Source organism: Mirounga leonina, unplaced genomic scaffold, assembly GCF_011800145.1.
Source record: "Mirounga leonina isolate KUSES-001 unplaced genomic scaffold, KU_Mleo_1.0 Mir_170, whole genome shotgun sequence".
In the NCBI taxonomy this organism is placed as follows: domain Eukaryota; kingdom Metazoa; phylum Chordata; class Mammalia; order Carnivora; family Phocidae; genus Mirounga; species Mirounga leonina.
In genome coordinates this window covers 12,610,473-12,628,915 of record NW_023270433.1, presented here as the reverse complement: position 1 = coordinate 12,628,915, position 18,443 = coordinate 12,610,473, and the positions used below count along the sequence as shown (strand labels likewise).

Genomic DNA, 18,443 nt, shown 5'->3' with positions numbered 1-18,443 from the left:
TTCCCATTGCTTAATGGAAATAATAGTCACAAGACCCCCCACTTAACAAACAGCTCCTGTCAAGTAGGCTCTGGGCCGGGTGCTTTAGGATGTATTACATCCCAACCTCATAATAACCCTGATCGGCAGGAGAGATTATTCCCATGTTACAGACAAGGGAACCGAGACTTGGAGAAGGGGAGGGCTTTGCCCAAAGCCACACAGTTATTAAGTGACACGCCTGGCTCTGAAGCCAGACCCAAAGCCTGTGCTCTTTCCACTGGGCTTCCTTCCCTGCCCGCCCCCCACCGCCCCGGCAAACGCTGAGCCCTTCTCCAAAGCACCATGCAAGTCCTAACTCGGGTTCCCTGAAACAGCAAGGATTCCTGCCGATTCTTCTGTGTACCATCCCATCAGGAACATCAGAGAGCCAGAGTTAGAAGTCATACAGCTCATTTGGAGAAAAGCGTATGACAAAATGTTTCCGATTCAAGGCTTCGAATCATTTGCTTTAGTGAATAAAACTATGAAGGATGTGACTTTAGGTGCAAAGGTTGAAATATTAAAACCAATGATGAGCGAAACAGCAGTGACATCGAATGCTGGCAGATAGTTGCTGCGAGGTGGGGGACCCCACTCCTGACGTGTAGGTGGCTTCCTCCCCATTTTCTAGGATATCTGAGACTCAGAGATGGTCCCTAACTTGCCCAGGAGTTACACACCTAGTAAGTAGTGCCTCAGATACTTATTCCTGTGTCACCCCAAAGTGCCCCGGGGAGTAGAGGCAAGTGAACGAACGGTCATGGGTTATAGTGCAGGCTATGGTGAGAACACGCTTGCTTTATCTCATGTCTCATGTTCAAAATTCATGCCAATTTTGTATTGTACTTGATGATATAATCATGTTATTTTTATATTAGGACAAATACATTAAATTATTTATCAACTGAATTATTTAACTTTTCTCTCCTGAAATGGACACTTGGGACAGATGTGCCTTGTTTCTTTGTCACATACCACTGGGAGAACCTCACCCCAGCTTGAGAGACGCAAGGTCTGTCTGAGTCCAAGGGACGGCAATTTCTATGTGGTTTAAGGACCTCGTTCAAGGCAGCACCGCATTGTGTTTAATGCCGTCCCGTCTGTCACATCCTGTTTGCCACTCAGCAAACAGGAGTGGACGGTGCCAGCCACCGGAGCAATCCGGCCCCAGTCGGGGCGCTGACCCAGCAGCACAGACAGGCTCTCCCAGGAGCAGTTGGGGCGTGGGGGGGACCAGCCAGATGTGGGGCCGCACTGCACCCTGCCCGAATCGCAGGCCAGAGGGGCTGGTCTCACTGACCTTATGAAAGTCCGGAAGCCTGTTGGCCCCAGCTTCATTGTCCCCTTGATTCCCAGGAACCGGATAAACAAATTTGCCATTCTGTCCACCAGACGCAGGTAGTTGAACTGCTTGGCGTACTTGGGGAACACCTGCTTGAGGCAGATGGACGGCAGGTGGGCTTCGGGATTGCGGTTGCTGTCGGAGGCGTTGGCCGGCTCGCTGTCGGAAGGATCTTCCTTCACAGCTAGTGGCTGCTTGAGCTGCTGAGACCTGAGGAGCACAAGCAATTAGGGACACAACCAACCTCTGGAGCGGGCTTGACGGTAGGCAGAGCACCTTCCCTCACCTATTCTCCTTTCCCTCCATTCACAGCAACCTCAGGAGCTGTGAGTGCTCTCACCATTTCTATCGTGCAGACCAGAAACTTGACCTCAGAGAAGCCAGCTCCCCAAGCTCACACAGCTAGTGTGTGGTAAGGCCAGGACTCGAACCCAGGACAGAGCCAGGACCGGAAGCTTACACTTGCTCTGTTCTCCCACCCTGGATCCCCAATCTGGACATCTTCCTTTACCGCGCTCGTGAGTCAAGAGAATATTCTATTACGGAGCAGCCTAGGTTTGATTTCAAACTCCTACTTGTGGGTAGTAATTGAATAATTAAGAAATATAAAAATCTCATTGAGGGCTGGCAAGAAACCAGAAGCACAGTTCAATGAACAATTTGCAAAGATACATCAGTTATCCAATTCTAGGAATAGGAACAATTACGTTTTCGGGCTTAACTCTTTTCTTATTTGGAACATATGCAAAAAATATGATTATAGTGTTGTAATTCCTGAGTCTGGATATTTTATCCTGAAATTATTCTGATACTCAAGAAAATTCCACAGCTGGTAACTCTCCCATATCCACCTTTGGCCTGGAATATTCTTCTCACCTCCAGACCCACGTATCCAACTACCACCTGTTGCATCTTCAGGTTGGCCCCCAGCCACCCCAGACCGAAATGCCCATTTCCCTCCCCCCAAATCTATATTCCCCATCTCCTTGGATGTCACCCCCACCTGCCAACTACCTAAGCAGGAAATGTCAGGATAAATGCCAGTCCTCCTCTCCGTCTGCCCCTGCCACTAGTCCTAACTCCTCAGTATTTCTTGAAACCAGATCTGCTCTCCCCCACTGGGCCTCGTTGCCTCTTTCCTAGGCTCTATCAATAGCCTCCAGCTTTTCCCATCCATAGACCCATAGACACTGTCACTGAGACACCTCTTCTTTTTTTTTTTCTTATTTTTAAAAATCTTTTTTTAGAGAGAGAGAGCGAGTGCAAGTGGTGGGGGTAGAGGGAGAGGGAGAGAGAGAATCCCAAGCAGGCTCCACGCTTAGTGCTCAGCACGGAGCCTGATGCAGGGCTCGATCCCACGACCCTGATATTACAACCTGAGCTGAAGTCAAGAGTTGGATGCCCAATTGACTGAGCCACCCAGGCGCCCCTTGAGGCACCTCCTCTAAAGCAAACCTGGCTTGGCTGCCCCTTAGTACAACTCTTCACTGATTCCTGAGTGCCTACAATGAGGTTCATACTCTTCACTCTGGCACTCAAGGCCCCTCTTGATTTCTTCTCCAACCTCCTCATTTCCTGTCACTGCCCTAGACACATTATACCCTCAGAGGCCTTGGGCACTCCCTGCCACCCCACCCTGCTGCCCATTGGTCTGGTCTGGACCAGAGACTTGGTGCCCACTGGACACCCAAGCTCTCTTCCACAGCTGGTGCCTCTCTCTGCCCTTGCAGCTTATCTCACTTTCCCCTCTGCTATGCCGCCCACAGCTGGTCTAGGAACTGGTGTGACCATTTCCATCCATAACCTGCGTCCATTCCTGAGACAGAACCCTGAGCACGTTGTACTTGGTCAGTAAATACTGCCCAACCGGCTAACTCCAGGAAAATTAGAACCATGTCACCTGGTATTGAGCTCAATACCAAGGCCAGTTTCTACTTTTTTCTTATTAAATGGCCTCATCCCCTGTGCTCCCACTTCCAAGCACGCCATCAGTCACCAAGTTGGGCCATCTTGGTATCTTTGTACCCTCTTTCCTTGGCCTTTGAGGCCTTCCCCTGGCCCTGGCTGCCTGGCACATTTCTGTTCCACTTCCAGAGCCAGCTCAGATGTCTCCTTGATCATGCTGATGACTCTGTTCCAGGTCCCACTCCTGTTCCTCCCTGCTTCCTCTGCTCAAGCGGCACTGCGTTTGTCTAGACGCCAATCCCTCCCTCACACCTCATTCAACTCTAACTCATTCAACTCAAACTCATTCAACTCCAAATCTCATTCAACTCGATTTCAACCTGGATCGTTTAGGTGCTTGGGAAATGTTTCATTGAACTTGTTGAATTGGGAGTTTGCTTTTAATGGCAAGGCAGGCCTCAAATAAAACATCAAGGTTATAATATTTTGTACATCATAAGGTCTTCTAAATGGGGAAGAGGTTTGATAGAGAAACAGCAAGCTTGACAGCCCTGCCCTAATAGTCTTCTCTTCATTCTGGATTAAGGAGTCAGCCTGTAAGGAAGAGAACCTCCTTGTGTGAGCCAAGTCCTGTGAATTCTGTTCACAGTTCCTTCGAGGTGGGTCATGGCATGGGTCTCAAAGCAAGGACAGGCAGAGGAGAGAACCAGAGCAGCACAAAGGAAACCCTCCCCCACTTTTTACGATTTATTTATTTATTTATTTGAGAGAGAGAGAGTCAGGGGAGGGGCAGAGGGAGAGGGAGAGAGAGAGACTCCCAAGCAGATTCCCCGCTGAGCGCAGAGCCTGACTACGTGGAGCTCAATCTCACAACCCTGAGATCATGACCTGAGCAGAAATCGAAGTCAGACGCTCAACTGACTGAGCCATCCAGGCGCCCCAGGAAAACCCTTCGTAAAGTTCAGCCGTGTGTGGATGGTTCTGGGGAAACAAAGCCTCGCCCACCAAGGAGAGGCCTGATTCCTGGGGAGAAACACCTTTCCCGGGGCGGGGGGGGTGCCGTCTCCCTCCAGCTAAGCCGGTTGTATCATCGTCTCCTTGAATTCAAGAACAGTAAATAAAAGTCAGGTGGTTACTTTTCAGACAAAATGAAATGTCTTCGCATGAAGGTTATAGGAAGACAGTTAAGAAAAGAGTAGCAGTATTACTGGAGATTAGCTCTTAAATTACTGGGTAAGTGGCAATCACTGACTTTATAAGCACTCATTAAGTTTTTGTTAGAGGGAAGATTTGGAAATGTACAGTTTGAAGGCGCTCAGTGCCAATGAAGAGAGCTCAGAACTCTTCCCAATCAGTCGTCCCATCTTCATGGTCTCATCCGCTCTTCACACAGCCCTGTGAAGTGACTTATTTTTATGCCCCTGTTCCAGATGAAGAAACCGAGAGTCCCTGCAGTTTGCCACAGCTGAACCAGAATTATAAATCCGTCCTTCCAGCGTGTCCATTGCCAATCCATCGCTTGAAAGCACGGCATGATTCACAGGGTGGGGGTCACACAATCCCAAAGTACTGTTATTTACGTTGTGTTTTTGTTTGTTTGTTTGTTTTTAAAAGATTTTATTTATTTGACAGAGAGAGAGAGAGCGTGTGAGAGAGGGAACACGAGCAGGGGGAGTGGGAGAGGGAGAAGCAGGCTTCCTGCTGAGCAGGGAGCTGGATGTGGGACTCAATCCCAGGACCCTGGGATCACGACCTGAGCCGAAGGCAGATGCTTAACGTGTGAGCCACTCAGGCGCCCCTTACGTTGTGTTTTAAATAGTGTTTTTAGATTATAATAGTCACCCATGCTCTTTGTAGACATTTTGAGAAACGTATAAAAGAATCTAAATCATTTGTAATCCACAGCTCAGGGATAAAACCACTGTGTTTTGGTTTCTTATCTATATTTGTAAAGTTAGGATCACATTACACGAAGCGTAAATTCTTCTTTTTATGCTTTACATGACATCCCAAGTGTCTTCCCATGGCATTAAATATGTTTTCAGGAGCAGAATTTCTCATGGATGTGTGATATTCGGTATTAAGCCCGAACCATAATTTAATCAGCTACCCCCCTCAGTTGAGTGTCTCCGTGGCCTGTCTTTGACTAAATGGGGTGTGGTGGTCGGTCTTAGGCGATGTGCTCTCTCCCAGAAACATAACCTGTCACAGCAGGTGGAAGCCTTGGAGGTCATTCTGTCCAATGATGTCATCTATTTCTTCGTATGTGGTCTAATGTATACAACATAAAATTCACCATTTTAACCACTTTAAAGTATACATTTCAGTGGCATTTAGTACATTCACGGTGTTGTGTACCCATCACCTCTATCTAGTTCCAGAACATTTCTATGACAATGCCATTTCAGAGGAGAAACTTTAATTCCAGGCAGATAAGGCCACTAACACTAGTGGGTCATTTAATTAGCAGATGGGCCAGGGTGGTGGTGGCCTCCGCTCGGGTCGCCCGGGTGATGGGGGCCCCACCACCTTCAGGGGGCCTCTCGAGCTGGGGAAGTTTTCCTAATGACGTGCATGTCAGAGGATATCTCCCACCAGTGTCCTCAGCCTGCACCCCGCCCTACGCCCAGAGCCACGCAGAATGAGTGTTTTTTCTCTTGAACGTGAGCCCTTCACATTTCCTTCAAGGGTTGCTGTGTTTACTGGCTGACTGCCATTTCCCTTCCGTCCTGAATCCCAATTAATAAGCTCAAGATGAAAAGGGCCTTCAAAGCCACAGATACCATTTTCAGGAACTCAAAACCACAAATTTAGCGGGGAGTGTTTTACTCAACCGGAAGAAGCAGTAAAGATGTAGCTGATTTAGAAGATGAAATAAAACAATGAGGGTGCCTGGGTGGCTCAGATGGTTAACGTCTGCCTTTGGCTCAGGTCATGATCCCAGGGTCCTGGGATCGAGTCCCGCATCGGGCTCCCTGCTCAGTGGGGAGCCTGCTTCTCCCTCTCCCTCTGCCACTGCCTCTGCTTGTGCTCTTCTGTCTGTCTCTCTGTCAAATAAATAAATAAATAAAATCTTTAAAAATAAATAAATAAATAAAACAATGAAAAATGGTATCTTTGCTTGAGCTAATTCCAATGATCACATCAAGATCCAAGTTATCGCAAATACTGTAAAATCTTGTTTTTATTTAATAGCATTTAATGGAAACGTCGGGTTTATGAAATAAAAGTGGCTGGTAAAGAAAACATAAATCAAACGTACTATCCTTTGGGGTAATTTTTTTATTATTATTGAATTTGGTATATCCTTGATTCATTAAAATTCTGGAATGTTTTCTCTATTATCGTTTTTCAAATAAAATGGAATTCTTTGTTATTAAAACTCTTGTGAAAAACCACCTATCTCTCTTTTGCCTGGAAAGCTTGCTATTTATCGGGGACCTACTATGTCAAGCACTGGGCCAAGCAACTTACTGATATTATCTCAGTGTTTCTCATAACAATTCTATGAGGTAGGTAGAAACTCATGCCATTTTATAGATTAGAAACCCAAGATCCAGAGAACCCGAACACTTGCCCAACATCATAAGTCAGTAGTGGAATCAGAATTAATACTTAGGACTACACGTTCCATACTTAGGCTCACTATATAGTTCTTGTGCTAATAAGTCAAACCAAAAACTTTTTTCCTTAGGCATACACTATATATATCCCCAGAAATTAACAAAACAGGAAGGTCGATAAAGCAACGTCAGATTCCAGTTTCAGGGAAAGTACGTGAATTCACTGAGAGAAATAATTTCCATTTTTAGTTAAGCATGGCTTCAGTAATTTATATGTTCATGAACTATTTCCCAAGCACTTCCTTGTCCCACAGGCCTCGGATACATGGGTGAGGTGGACACAGTTCTTACCACCCAGAACTATGTGACCAGGTAGGGGAAGACAAGACCCATCTGTAAACAGTGAGTGAGTCAGGTGAAAATGCCCAGGTGAGCATCCAGAGAAGGACCTAGAGCATATGGAATGAGGTCGGTTTGCTGGGTCCTGGTAGTATGCATGAGGGGAATGGGTGGGAATACGACCAGGAAGCTGCTGTGGATGTCTAGGTCTTATAGGATCTTGGATGTAAGACTGCTTGGATTTGGTAGTGTGGGAAATCAGAAGTGGTGGATCTGGGGGAGAGGAAGGGCAAAATCAGAAGTATGGTGAAGGTGAATGAGCCTGCCAGCATTAATCAAGGCAGGGGAGTGGATGATGTTAGGAGCTCCTAGAATATTCTAGGTCAATGGTTCTGAAAGCAAATGCCCTGGACCAGCAGCATCAGCAACACCTGAGAACTTGTTGGGAATACAAATTCTTGGCCCCACCCCAGGCCCATGGACTCAGACACTGAGTGGGCTGGGCGCTCTGTTTAGCAAGCCCCATGGGTGATTCTGATGCGGGCTGCAGTCTAAGAATCACTAGTCTGGGTGAAAGAAGGTGGATTTGGCAACTGCTGGACCATGGGGGACAGAAAGCGATAGAACACCCTGGATCATGTTCCCGGGCAATCCGGGCAATCCGGGCCTTGGCAGGAGAGCCTGGTGGGCAGTGGTGCTGCCCTGGCAAAAGGAGGTAGGCAGGGTCCCTTCCCCACCACGTGGCTGAGGCCCATCCCCGCAGTCACTTGGGATTTCAAATGCACATTGTCATCCCTGAAGAAACTGCTAACCATGTACCACAGAAGTGCCTTAAATTAGCCCAGCAGCTAATTTAAAGAGTTGGAGGATGAAGTCACTAAAAATAAACGAAACTACCATGTAGCCCAGCTCTGTCACTTGATGAATCTTGGCCATCATACAGCCCCATTTGCTTGATGGTGACGCTATGCTATTAGAAGGGAAGACGAGAGACAATAGAATGGGTGAAGCACGTGTCTCCAAAATTATGAGGATAAGGACTCAGTGAGGGAACTTTGTCTGATGCTCCAGTCCCTGTGAGACCCATGCTGGGTCTATTCCTCCCCGCCCCCTCCATGCAATGCTCCTCTGAGTGCTCCTCTGGCCACTCCCCCCCATCACTTCCTTCCGCAGTGCGGTGTGACAGCGACAGCCACAAACACCGTGGTGATATTGGTGGCATTTACTATGTGCCAGGAACCGCAGCTGGAAAAAATTTAAACTTGATGAAATCCTGCCAAGTAGGCGTTAGTGTTATTCCCATTTTACAGATGAGGAAACTGAGGTACGAAGACACAGACTAATCCTGGATAGAAGCCCAGGATAGAAACCCAGCAGGCAAGTGCCAGAGTCCTTGCTTCTAACCAGTGCACGATGCTTCTTCCATGCCCGAGGAGTTAGCTGGCACTGAGCCCCCGAGAGTCAGGCGGGATACCTGTAACATCTCATTCGAGTCTGGCAATGGTCCTATGACTTACAAACTATAAGTGATGAGAAAAATTAACTTCAGAGAGGTTAATCTAAATTCCCAAGGCCACCCAGCTATTACATGGCTAAGGGTGACGATTTGACCCTGGATCTACTTGAGTTCAAAGGCCAGGTGCTTTCCACTCCATCATGCTACAACTCATTGTAGTTAGGCACCTTCTCTAAATGCATTTTTACCTCCAGCAGTGGAGAGAAGTCTCTTACTTATGGGATGGGGTGAGGCTTATGAGGAAGAGTGGCTGGGAAGACAGCCAGCCTAAGCCTAGCACAAAACTGTTGCATTGCTTAGGATCAAAAACACAGCCTGCCTATAAAGCATCCAGATGAATCTGCTTGGGGGGCGGGGGGCTTATAGCTGACCTCAAGGTAATGACCTGGGAGCAACCAGCACTTAACCTGGATGGGGTTGCTCCCTTTTGACTGCCAAAGCACTCAATCCCTATTTCACCAATACAGGCTCCCACGAATCACAAATGCACCATGTTTGTCACGGGTACGAATTAACAAGGGCCCAGTGCCAACAGCAGCAGACTGGGTCTCAGTCCCTGCTGGGGACGAGCTCCCGGAGCCACCAGGCCGGGGGTCCTGCAGGACCATCTTCCCGCCAAGGCGATGAGTTAACCAAATGACACACGTGAGGACTTACTCTGGTGCCCCCATCCCACAGACCCAGAACTCATGCTATTTCAGAGCTGGAAGGGCCTTCAAGGGTCACGGGGCTCAGCCCTCTCATTTTCCGGATGAAGGAACTGACAGCTCATTTTACAAAGGCCTCGCAATATGCTTCTTTTCGAACAGGGCCCTCTCTGCTCTGCCCCTCCGCACAGAGCCAGCGTCTTGCCAGTGTCCTTGCTCTCTTTGTCTTGGGCAGTTAGAGTAAATGAAGCGCACCGTCACGTGGGCCAGGGAGGGGGGGCTGCCCGGCAGCTTCTCCCCATGGGGCACCAGCCTGGTGGTCCCCTGGAATCCCAGCTCTGCACCCTAGAGCAGGGTGACCTCAGGCGAGTCATACAGCCTCAAAGCTTCAGTTTCCTCTTACAAAAAATGGGGAAAATAATGGCACCTAACCCATAGGGCTGATGCAATTACAGAGAAAGTGGATGCATCGTGCTTGGCACAGCGCCTCAATACCTGTTAGCTGCTGTGATTCTAATCACCAACATCTTTATCTCCCGTATGCCATCATCTCGAGAGGCTCGCTGTCTAGTCACCAGGCTCGAGGGGAGAGATGAGTGTACCCCTCTGGGAACTCCAGAGACTAAGGGATTTCCGTAACCACTTTCTGACATTCCGCTCTCCCCGCAACTCACGTCACTAGACACTGGACCATCCTCCTGCTCTTCTGTCTGGGGAATCTCGCTGCAAGCTGCCCAGGGTCACACTGCACCTGCCTCTTGTCCCCACCCTAAAGAAATCCCCCAGATGAGTCTCCTCTTCTCAGACCTCATTGGATAACCGCCCCTAATCTGACACCCTGGTTCTCTACTGAGGATTGCTGATGTCACAAAATAATGCCAAACAATGTCACCAAATAGTTGCTGCTCCCCACATAAAGAAAAAGTTAAACCGTGGAGTGAGCAAGGGCACTGGGGGTCCTCTCACCTCATTTTTCTTTTGAAATATACAGGGATGTCAAGGCAGACCCTTGCTTGTGGGGAGGCATCAAGCAAGAGGTGGTGGCAAGGGCAGATCCAGTTCTCCTGACTTCCCGTTCAGAGCCTTTAAAAAAAGAAGAAGAAGAAGAAAACCAAAAACAAAAACACAGCCACGAAAGCTGAAATGTCAGAGTGGCCAAAATTCTGATTCTGCATGAAAAGCTTCAGACTCTCGAGGCCACTGTGGCGGGCAGGGAGGGGCAGGGAGGGGCAGGGAGGGGCAGGGAGAACAGGGAGGAGACTTGTTTTTGCCCGAAGGGCTGAGGAGTCCCCGCTTTAACCCCACCAGGTGGTTGACTGCTGTCTTTCTCTGGAAGACTGGGCCAGTGCTCAGCTTTTCACGGGCCCGGAGACGGGTTCTTCCTTACACGCCTTGCCCGCACCCGCTGCCGAGGCACCCCGCACAGGGCCCACCTCGTGAGCAGAGCACTCGGGCCTGCTTTGCCAGCCTCGCCTTCCACCCTCCACGTTCCTCCCTCTCTTTGTAAATGTGCTTTCCCAAATTATCCATGGGAAAAACACTCATCCTTCAAATCTTGGACTTCGTTCTTAGCGCCTTTTCCAAAAAGCTTTCCACGGCCTTTGGAGCTAGAATGAGCCATTCCTTTCTCTAAAACCTCCTGGACTTTGTACGTGGTCCTCATCATCCTCATCCCGAGAGGTACTGAGAACTGCATCTGTCTCGGGCCTAAAGCTGAGCCCGTGGTCCGCATTACTCTTCCTCACGGATGTGATCACCGTCGTACGGAAATGATTGTTGGTGCTGCCGTCTCTCTGACGCCTGGTTCTTTCCCTAGACTGCGAGTCCCGGGAGGGCAGGTGCTGTTCTCACTCCGGAACTAGTCTAACACAGGGCCTGGCACACAGTGGGTGCTCGGAATACCTGACAGGGAATACAGACGGGCATTGTTTCATAGAGTTCTCACAACAATCGAGTCAATTAGGTGCGATCATTCACTCGAGTTCACATCCGAGGATACTGAAGCTTTGAGAGGTTAAGTCAGCTGCTGGGGTGAGGAGACTGGGACTGGAGCCCCACAGCCGGCCGGGGGACGCTGCCAGACCCCTCCACTTCCGGTTGCCAAGATGCACCCTCCTTTCTCTTTGTCCCTCCCAGTGATGGGAAGATCCTGTCTGTCTTCGGGGAGAACAAAGATTTCCCAGTGGCAATGGCAAGGCACTGTCTATGTGACAATTGTAATCAGGGGTTGTATTAGCCTCTGCTTTACCACCTCCAAAATTAGCAGAAAAGGCCAACTTGAGCTTTCATTGTCTAGTTGTGCTAATGAAGGGATGCTTTTAATTACATACTCAGCGCCTCTCTGCAACACAAAGCGTTTTAGTGTTTAAACACAGTTCTGCACCAAAGTATAGGCCTGTGTGAACACAGACAAGAAGTGGGGGAAACCATGTGGAGAAGTTATCCTTTACTTAGACTGTAATTCTTTTTGGCATTCAATTTCATCCAAACGCACTTCATTTTTTTGCGGTAATCCTAATTCTCTTTTGTATACCGTATGCCTGGTAAACCCTAACCCAGGGATTCAGTAGGTATATCCCAGGCCAAATTTCCTTCCCCCTCAAATTTTGGATGAAATCTGCTCACTTTGTGAATTTCACCTGTCCCTGATTTGCCCTTGAGGGTCCTCCCCGCCGAGGGGTACCATACAGCCATCTGGTCAACCTGTAGTGAGGGTGTTGAACACAAAACTATCTTCACTCAGTGTACCAGGGCCTCAAGGCATTTGCATCCCACTTTCTGGGGCAGTTTTCTTGTGCATCATTCTATATGGGATTTTCGCTAATGTGAGTGAGGCCTTATGAGGCTAATCCCACGGACCTTTCTCAGGCAAGGATGCCAAGACTTTGCATTCATATTTGGTCAGGAGGTAAGGGGGATAACTCTTATCGAGCCCCGCCGCTGGGCCAGGAACTCTCTCATACATTAATTACTGTGGTTAAGCCACACGAGACCTGAGATGGAGATAGTAACATATACTCCCAAACCTGAATGCCTGTGTTGGAATCCTGGCCCTGTCGCTCACTAGCTTGGGGACTTTGGAAAAGTCTCTTAACTAGCTCATGCCTTGCTGTCTTTGTCTGTACGATGGGGATAATAGTTCTTTCTACCTATTGGTAGAATTGGTAGAACTATTTCCAGCACCATTGGAAAACTTAAATGGGTTCATACATACACGTAGAGCATTGAGAACCATACTTGGCATGCAGTAAGCTCTCAATAAGTGTTAGCTGTTGTTTATCCAACAAAGCTAAGCTCAGGTTAAATGAAACCCTCAAGGTCACATGCCTCCGAAATGGTATCATCTGGTCATCTGGTTCTGACCCTCAAGACCTTGTTCTTTCTAGGCTTCCATGGAGCTTTGGCAATGCCAAGGGGGTTCTCAGCTTGCACTCTGCTAGGACACTGCGATCTGAGCCCTGCCTAGCGGGGCGTGGCCTAGAGAAGGTCACTAGGTGTGCTTGATGACGTCGGTGTGAGCACAATTCTACTGCTTTTCTTCTTCCATTGCCTCAAACGTGATGCTCTTCCTGGGGTTACATGGCCGTCCTTATCGCCACCGACCTTCTTGGTCTTTCTCCAGTTCAGCTTCTTCATAGCGTCCAATGACACTTAACCACTCTTTCCGGAACTCTCATTTCCTGGCTTCTGCGCCCATGCGTTCTCCAAGTGTTTTTCCATTCTCTGTTTTTTCCCTCCTAGCGGTAGTTCATCCTCTAAGCCTCTGTCCGTGACCTGCTTCCTGCCCACCCAGTCTCCCTGGGCCATCTCCTTTACACGTGGAGATGACTCTGACATGCCCTCCTGCCCAGCAGCTTCTGTAGCCCCCCGCGCCTGGATGCCTGTGCCCTGCTCCCCCAGCACCAACAGCCAGGCTCCAATCCTACACACCCTGCAAATGCCACCACTTCAAATGCCAGTCTGCCCACAAGCCTCCCCTCACCACTCCCACCAGAAACACTCTTCTGGATTTCCCACAGCACCTCATTTGCACCTCTCTTGTGGAATCTATCATTTTCTAAACTTATATTATGGCCGTTTAAGTCTGTGGCTTCTCTCCCCCATAGACTGCGAGTTTGCTGAAAATAGAATCCATTTTTGTTCTCCTCATAGTACTCTACATCTAATAGGTAATGCAAAAAAAGGCACGCTGACAGATGACTGGGTAAGAAAAGTATTCTGTAAGACAAATAATGAGAGGAATTTAGTGTAATTTTGCCTGTAGGGCAGAGGGTCCTCTGGGTGTCATTTTCAGCTTCAGGTTCTAGAAAGCCATTTTTTTTTTTTTTTAGGGTAATAGGGCAACCATAATAATTTATGGCAATAAGAATAAGCCATCCTGCTCCACTCCTTCCTAACTGTATGGGCCTTGGGGAAGTTGTGTTATCACTCAGCCCCTCTGTTCCTCTTCTGTAAGATGGAGCTGGACAGCAGAATCCCCCTCCCAGAAGTGTGGAGGGATTCGGTAGGATGACATTAAACAAGAGGCTAGCATCCTGGCTTCAGCATACGTAAGTGGGAACAAAATGTCAAAAATCAGTGACTTCTGGTCAGCTGAAGCCCAACCAGGAAGATTTAACGGTCTCCTCCAGCCCATAGCACTCTTTCCCTCCAAGAGCTTTGGTCCTAACAGAATTCATTTTTTTTTTTAATTCGGCTAATAAATTAGGCATATGCATATTTGCAACGAGGTCCAGAGAGAAAGCCTCACTTTTTTCTCTATGCCATTTGAATTCCCCTACCATAGAGTTATTGTCAAAATCCATTAAAATATTAATTTCTCTTGTCACTGCACAATTCCCCAAGCAGACATCCAGACAGTGTGCAGTGGTGTTTCTCACAGAAGTACTAAATGTTTAGTTATCATGGTACATTTTTGAGATGATGCCTCCCTGTTGGCTCTGGAGAGACTGTGGAAGTTCAAGTACAAGGTTAAGGCAGGGTGGCAGACTGGCAACAGTTGTGGGGATTGCACATCAAGCAGGCCTAGGGCTGAGCTCCAGCACTGCCACTTACCTGCTGAGTGGCCTTGGGGAAGGCACTTAACCTCTCTGAGCATCAGTTTCTTCATTTGCAAAATGGTGACAATGATACCAAACACACGGGGGTTTGGTGAGAACTATATGGAATACGAAACATAGAGAACCTCGTAGAGTGCCCCACATATCGTTGGTCCTTAGAAATCCCAGAGATTTGGAGATGTGCAGGCGGGGGTGTGGAGGCCGTCACACTCGCTCGCCACCCCTTCCCGAGGGACAGCCGTGAGGAGTGCACTTTTTGTGACACCACAGCCTGAACCACAGGATACCGACACTTTCTGCTTCCACAATGGCCTCTCCAAACGCCCGTTCAAATAAATTAATATCCTCACTTGACCGACTCACCTGGCGGGGGTAAAAGGTTTCCGTGCCAACGGGAATGTGGGGGGCACCCCGTGCCCCAAGAAAGAAAACAAGAGGAAGCCAATCATTTGGTTTCCCTACTAACAAGCCCGAGTGGAGCTGAAGTCAGAGCCAGCCTCTTCCTTGGTTGTCACGGCAACGACACTGACCTAGCCCGTCCTGCGAATATATGCGAGATGGCAAGGGGCACACACACGTGGGAGCTGGGGTCCAGGGACGTGGGTGGCGAGGCAGAAGCGCTTCAAGAGGTGAAGCTCTCACCTGCTTTTCTGAAACGCAGAAACCACTGGCCAAAGTGCAGCCCTTGCCAGGGAACGGGGACATTCTAGTTGCTCTTACTTAGTTCCTTTGGTGATCGTGAATGGATCTAGAGCCCAGCAGAAAGGCCAATTCAAACCCGGTGAATGAACAGTTATTGCTTCCTCAGCCACGACGCAGGGATGGGGAGAGGGCCACGTGCCTCTCCTGCCCGGCACGGGGGTGCTCAGCGTCCAGGGATACGTGGTTGACACTGGTTGGTACCTGCTGCCTCGAGCTACAGTGGCTTAACCCCAAATCTATGGAGCAGCTTCCCATCCATGATTTATCATCCATGAGCAACAGCCTGGGAAGAAAAAAGCAGTGTGCCCATTTTACAGGCGAGAAAACTGAGTGCTGCGACCATGAATCAAAGAGTACTGACACTTTCATGTTCTCTTTTCTCGATTACTCTCTGTCTCCCGAGAGGCTTAATCTGTGATAGCACTTGAATTTGCCAAACATTCAATTCTTTCCCTCACTCTTATGCTCAGGGCCGCTTTTAAAAGTCACCTTCCAAGTCCAACACTTGCCAGTCAAATCCACCCAGATGTCTCGCTTGCAGCCAAGTTGAGCACGATGTGTCCCCCAGCTCTCCCCCACACCTGCTTCTTGCTGTTTCCACCCGTGTTGTTATTGGCAACTCCATCCTCCCAAGTGAGCCAAGCTCGAAGCCCTGAAGTCAGCTTTGGCTTCTCCCTCGTCCTCACCCAGGTGCTTGGGGACCTGTATACTATCTCTTTTCTATTCAGAGGCTCTGATTCAAATGTCCTGTGGAGTCCCAGCAAGTGGAAGGAGGGTTCATGGTGGTTAACCACAGAGGCTGTGGGGTCAAGGCATCTGGGATCTTGCTCACTCCATGCCTGTGGGCTGAGCACCTTCTGTCGTCTGGTCCTCACGGCCGTGTGAGGCTATTATTATTTTTAATATGATTCCCATTTTCCATATGAGGCATTTTTCTATGAGACACAAATACGATGACATGATTTGCTCAAGGTCATCGGGATCGGCCGGACACAAGAGCCCTCAAGCATAACCAACATGCAAAGCTCCTTCCTACTTAGGTGTAGTTTTCTTAAGAGCAGGGCCCACGGGCCACGTTCGTATGTCATGGCTTCTGAGGGGTAAGGACCTGACTGAAGGCCTGAGTGTTTGACCTTGGGGAAACAACCAGAAGATAACTAGAGGTCTGTAGCCAGCCGAGTAGTGGCCCTAAGCCCCAGCATCTGGCAATGTGACTTCATTTGGAAAAGGGTCTTTACAGATGTAATCAAATTAAGGCTCTCGAGAGGAGGTTATCCTGGGTTTAGAGAAGGCCCGAAATCGAGGGACAGCTATCCTCAGAAGAGAAAGGCAGGGCGAGATCTGACACAGACACACAGAGAAGGGCCTTGGGAAGAGGAGGCAGAGACCGGAGTGAGACCACCATGAGCCAACCAATGCCTTCCACCACCACCGGCTGGAAGGAGCAGGGAGGAGTCTCTCCCAGAGCCTTCGGAGGGAGTGTGGCCTGGCTGACACCACCTGGCCTCAGACTTCGGGCCTCAGAGCTGGGAGAGAACGCACGTCTGCCGCTTGAGGCCAAGCGGGAACATGTTTCTGCAGCCCTAAGAGACCAGCACAAGGTCTCAGTTTCTGAAACAGGGAACCCCGCCAGTTACTGTGAGATAAAGTGACTGGAAACAACTAGAATAGTGGCAGGGCCACAGTAGGCCCCTGATCAATGTTAGTTGAACCAAATGAAAATATCCTGAGTCATTACCTTGGAAACTTCTCCCCAGGACACACCTGACTGACTGGGTCTGCCTGGAGCATCAAGCTTGTACGACAATGTTTAACTTCAGAACCCAGGAGCCAGAAGGAGGAGCCACGGGGAGGATCTCCTCTGAGCCCAGGTGTGGAGGAAGAACGGGGAAGCCAGCAGAGATGTCTATGTCCTTGTGAGGCTGGTAACTAAGTGCTGGCCTGTCTCCAGCTCTGATGAGCCTGTCACGGTGGGTTTCACAAAACATCTGTTTCGGGAACAAGCCTGTTGTTTCAGGCCAGCTCTAGAGATAATATGTTTTTCCGATATACAGCCGTGACATGTGCACTGAAGCTGAATATTTCTAAATGTGAGCAATTTCTTAAGTGGCAGAAGCCCATCGAACTCTTCAAGAACATCGATGGCATGTGGGCAGCCTGGGCCATCTCCTGGGCGGCTGCAGACCTGGCTCGTAGGGAAGCGCTCGGGGAGTAGGTGGGGGTGGTGGGTAGCCAGCTCGCAGAAATGGGTCCCTCTAAAGGTTATCTTAATTCTGCAAGGGAGTCAGGTCCCTCGGCTTCATGCATATGGATGCAGCAGCGGCTGAATGATAACCTGCGTTTTTCTTCCCCATGTTAATCGACTTGGGTTGGCCACTGAGTATTTGACGAGGAAACGCTATGCCAGCGCACTTACCAATGATCCCCAGGACCCGAACGCAGCTTTGCTGGATTTGACTCAATTCTGGCCCGAGATAAGAAAGCACGGGTGCAGCATCCCATGTGAAATGAGCAGACCGTGCCTTGGCATGAGATAAACGGAGCACCAGAAGGCAGACCAGCAATTAGGAAGGTGCCAGAACACTTTCCTTGTCGTCCCACAGGTGATGGGGAAACGAGGCATGCCCATGAAGCAAACTCCTCAAGATCCTCCAGGCAGATTGTCCTCTTCTCCTTTCTCCCCGGGGCTGGAATTTGGTCTAAGGAGAGGGGCTCCCACCCCTTGAGCAGGCAGATGAAGGCCAGAATGCATCTGCCCTCCTAGGCCACCTCCTCCTGCTGGAAGGGCTTGGGGGCACCCAGGAAGCCCCAGCCCAAGTGGGGGCCTGGAGTGAGCCGTGCCTTGTTCCCATTAGCTTGTTGTAGCCTTGGCCTCCAGAACTGACTCCGGGTCTCTGCATTCCAGGCTCTGCCTGGCCCCAGCGTCCTCCCCTTTCTCATACTTCTGCAGCTGGAGTCCCAGCATGCCACGGGGTCAAGCCCCTCCTGGCTGACCACTAAGGCCCCAAGGCCAGGTCTGTATAGCACAGAAGGCAGTGATCTGGTCCAGCCTTCCTGGAATGCACTATGCCCTGCAGTCTGCTTCCAGAGCGAGTGACAGGGCCGAGGAGTCAACGCATTTAGAAAGGAAGGAGTTGCAGGTCATAGAGACTGGTGGTCCTCGTTCCGTATGTAGACAAGGACTGAGCTCTGGAGACGGGGAGTGGTTTGTCCAAGGTTTCCTGGCACCCGGGCTTTACGGGTCAGGAAGAATACAGGGTTCCCATCTCCCAGTGCACTTTGCGGGGGCAATATCCTTGCCTCTTCCTTTGGCTAATATCAGTCAGCTCTGTGCAGACAGCTCCCCGT

The 18,443-nt window shown here is 49.4% G+C and overlaps 1 protein-coding gene across 1 annotated transcript in view; it reads right to left on the bottom strand.

The window, feature by feature from the left end:
* The window catches only part of TTLL11 (tubulin tyrosine ligase like 11), a 229,112-nt gene that overhangs the window by 39,373 nt on the left and 171,296 nt on the right, over positions 1-18,443 (bottom strand). Inside the window, exon 7 of the mRNA XM_035015895.1 lies at positions 1,322-1,573. Within this exon, the coding sequence (XP_034871786.1) occupies positions 1,322-1,573 (252 nt within the window). The remainder of the gene's footprint in view (positions 1-1,321; positions 1,574-18,443) is intronic.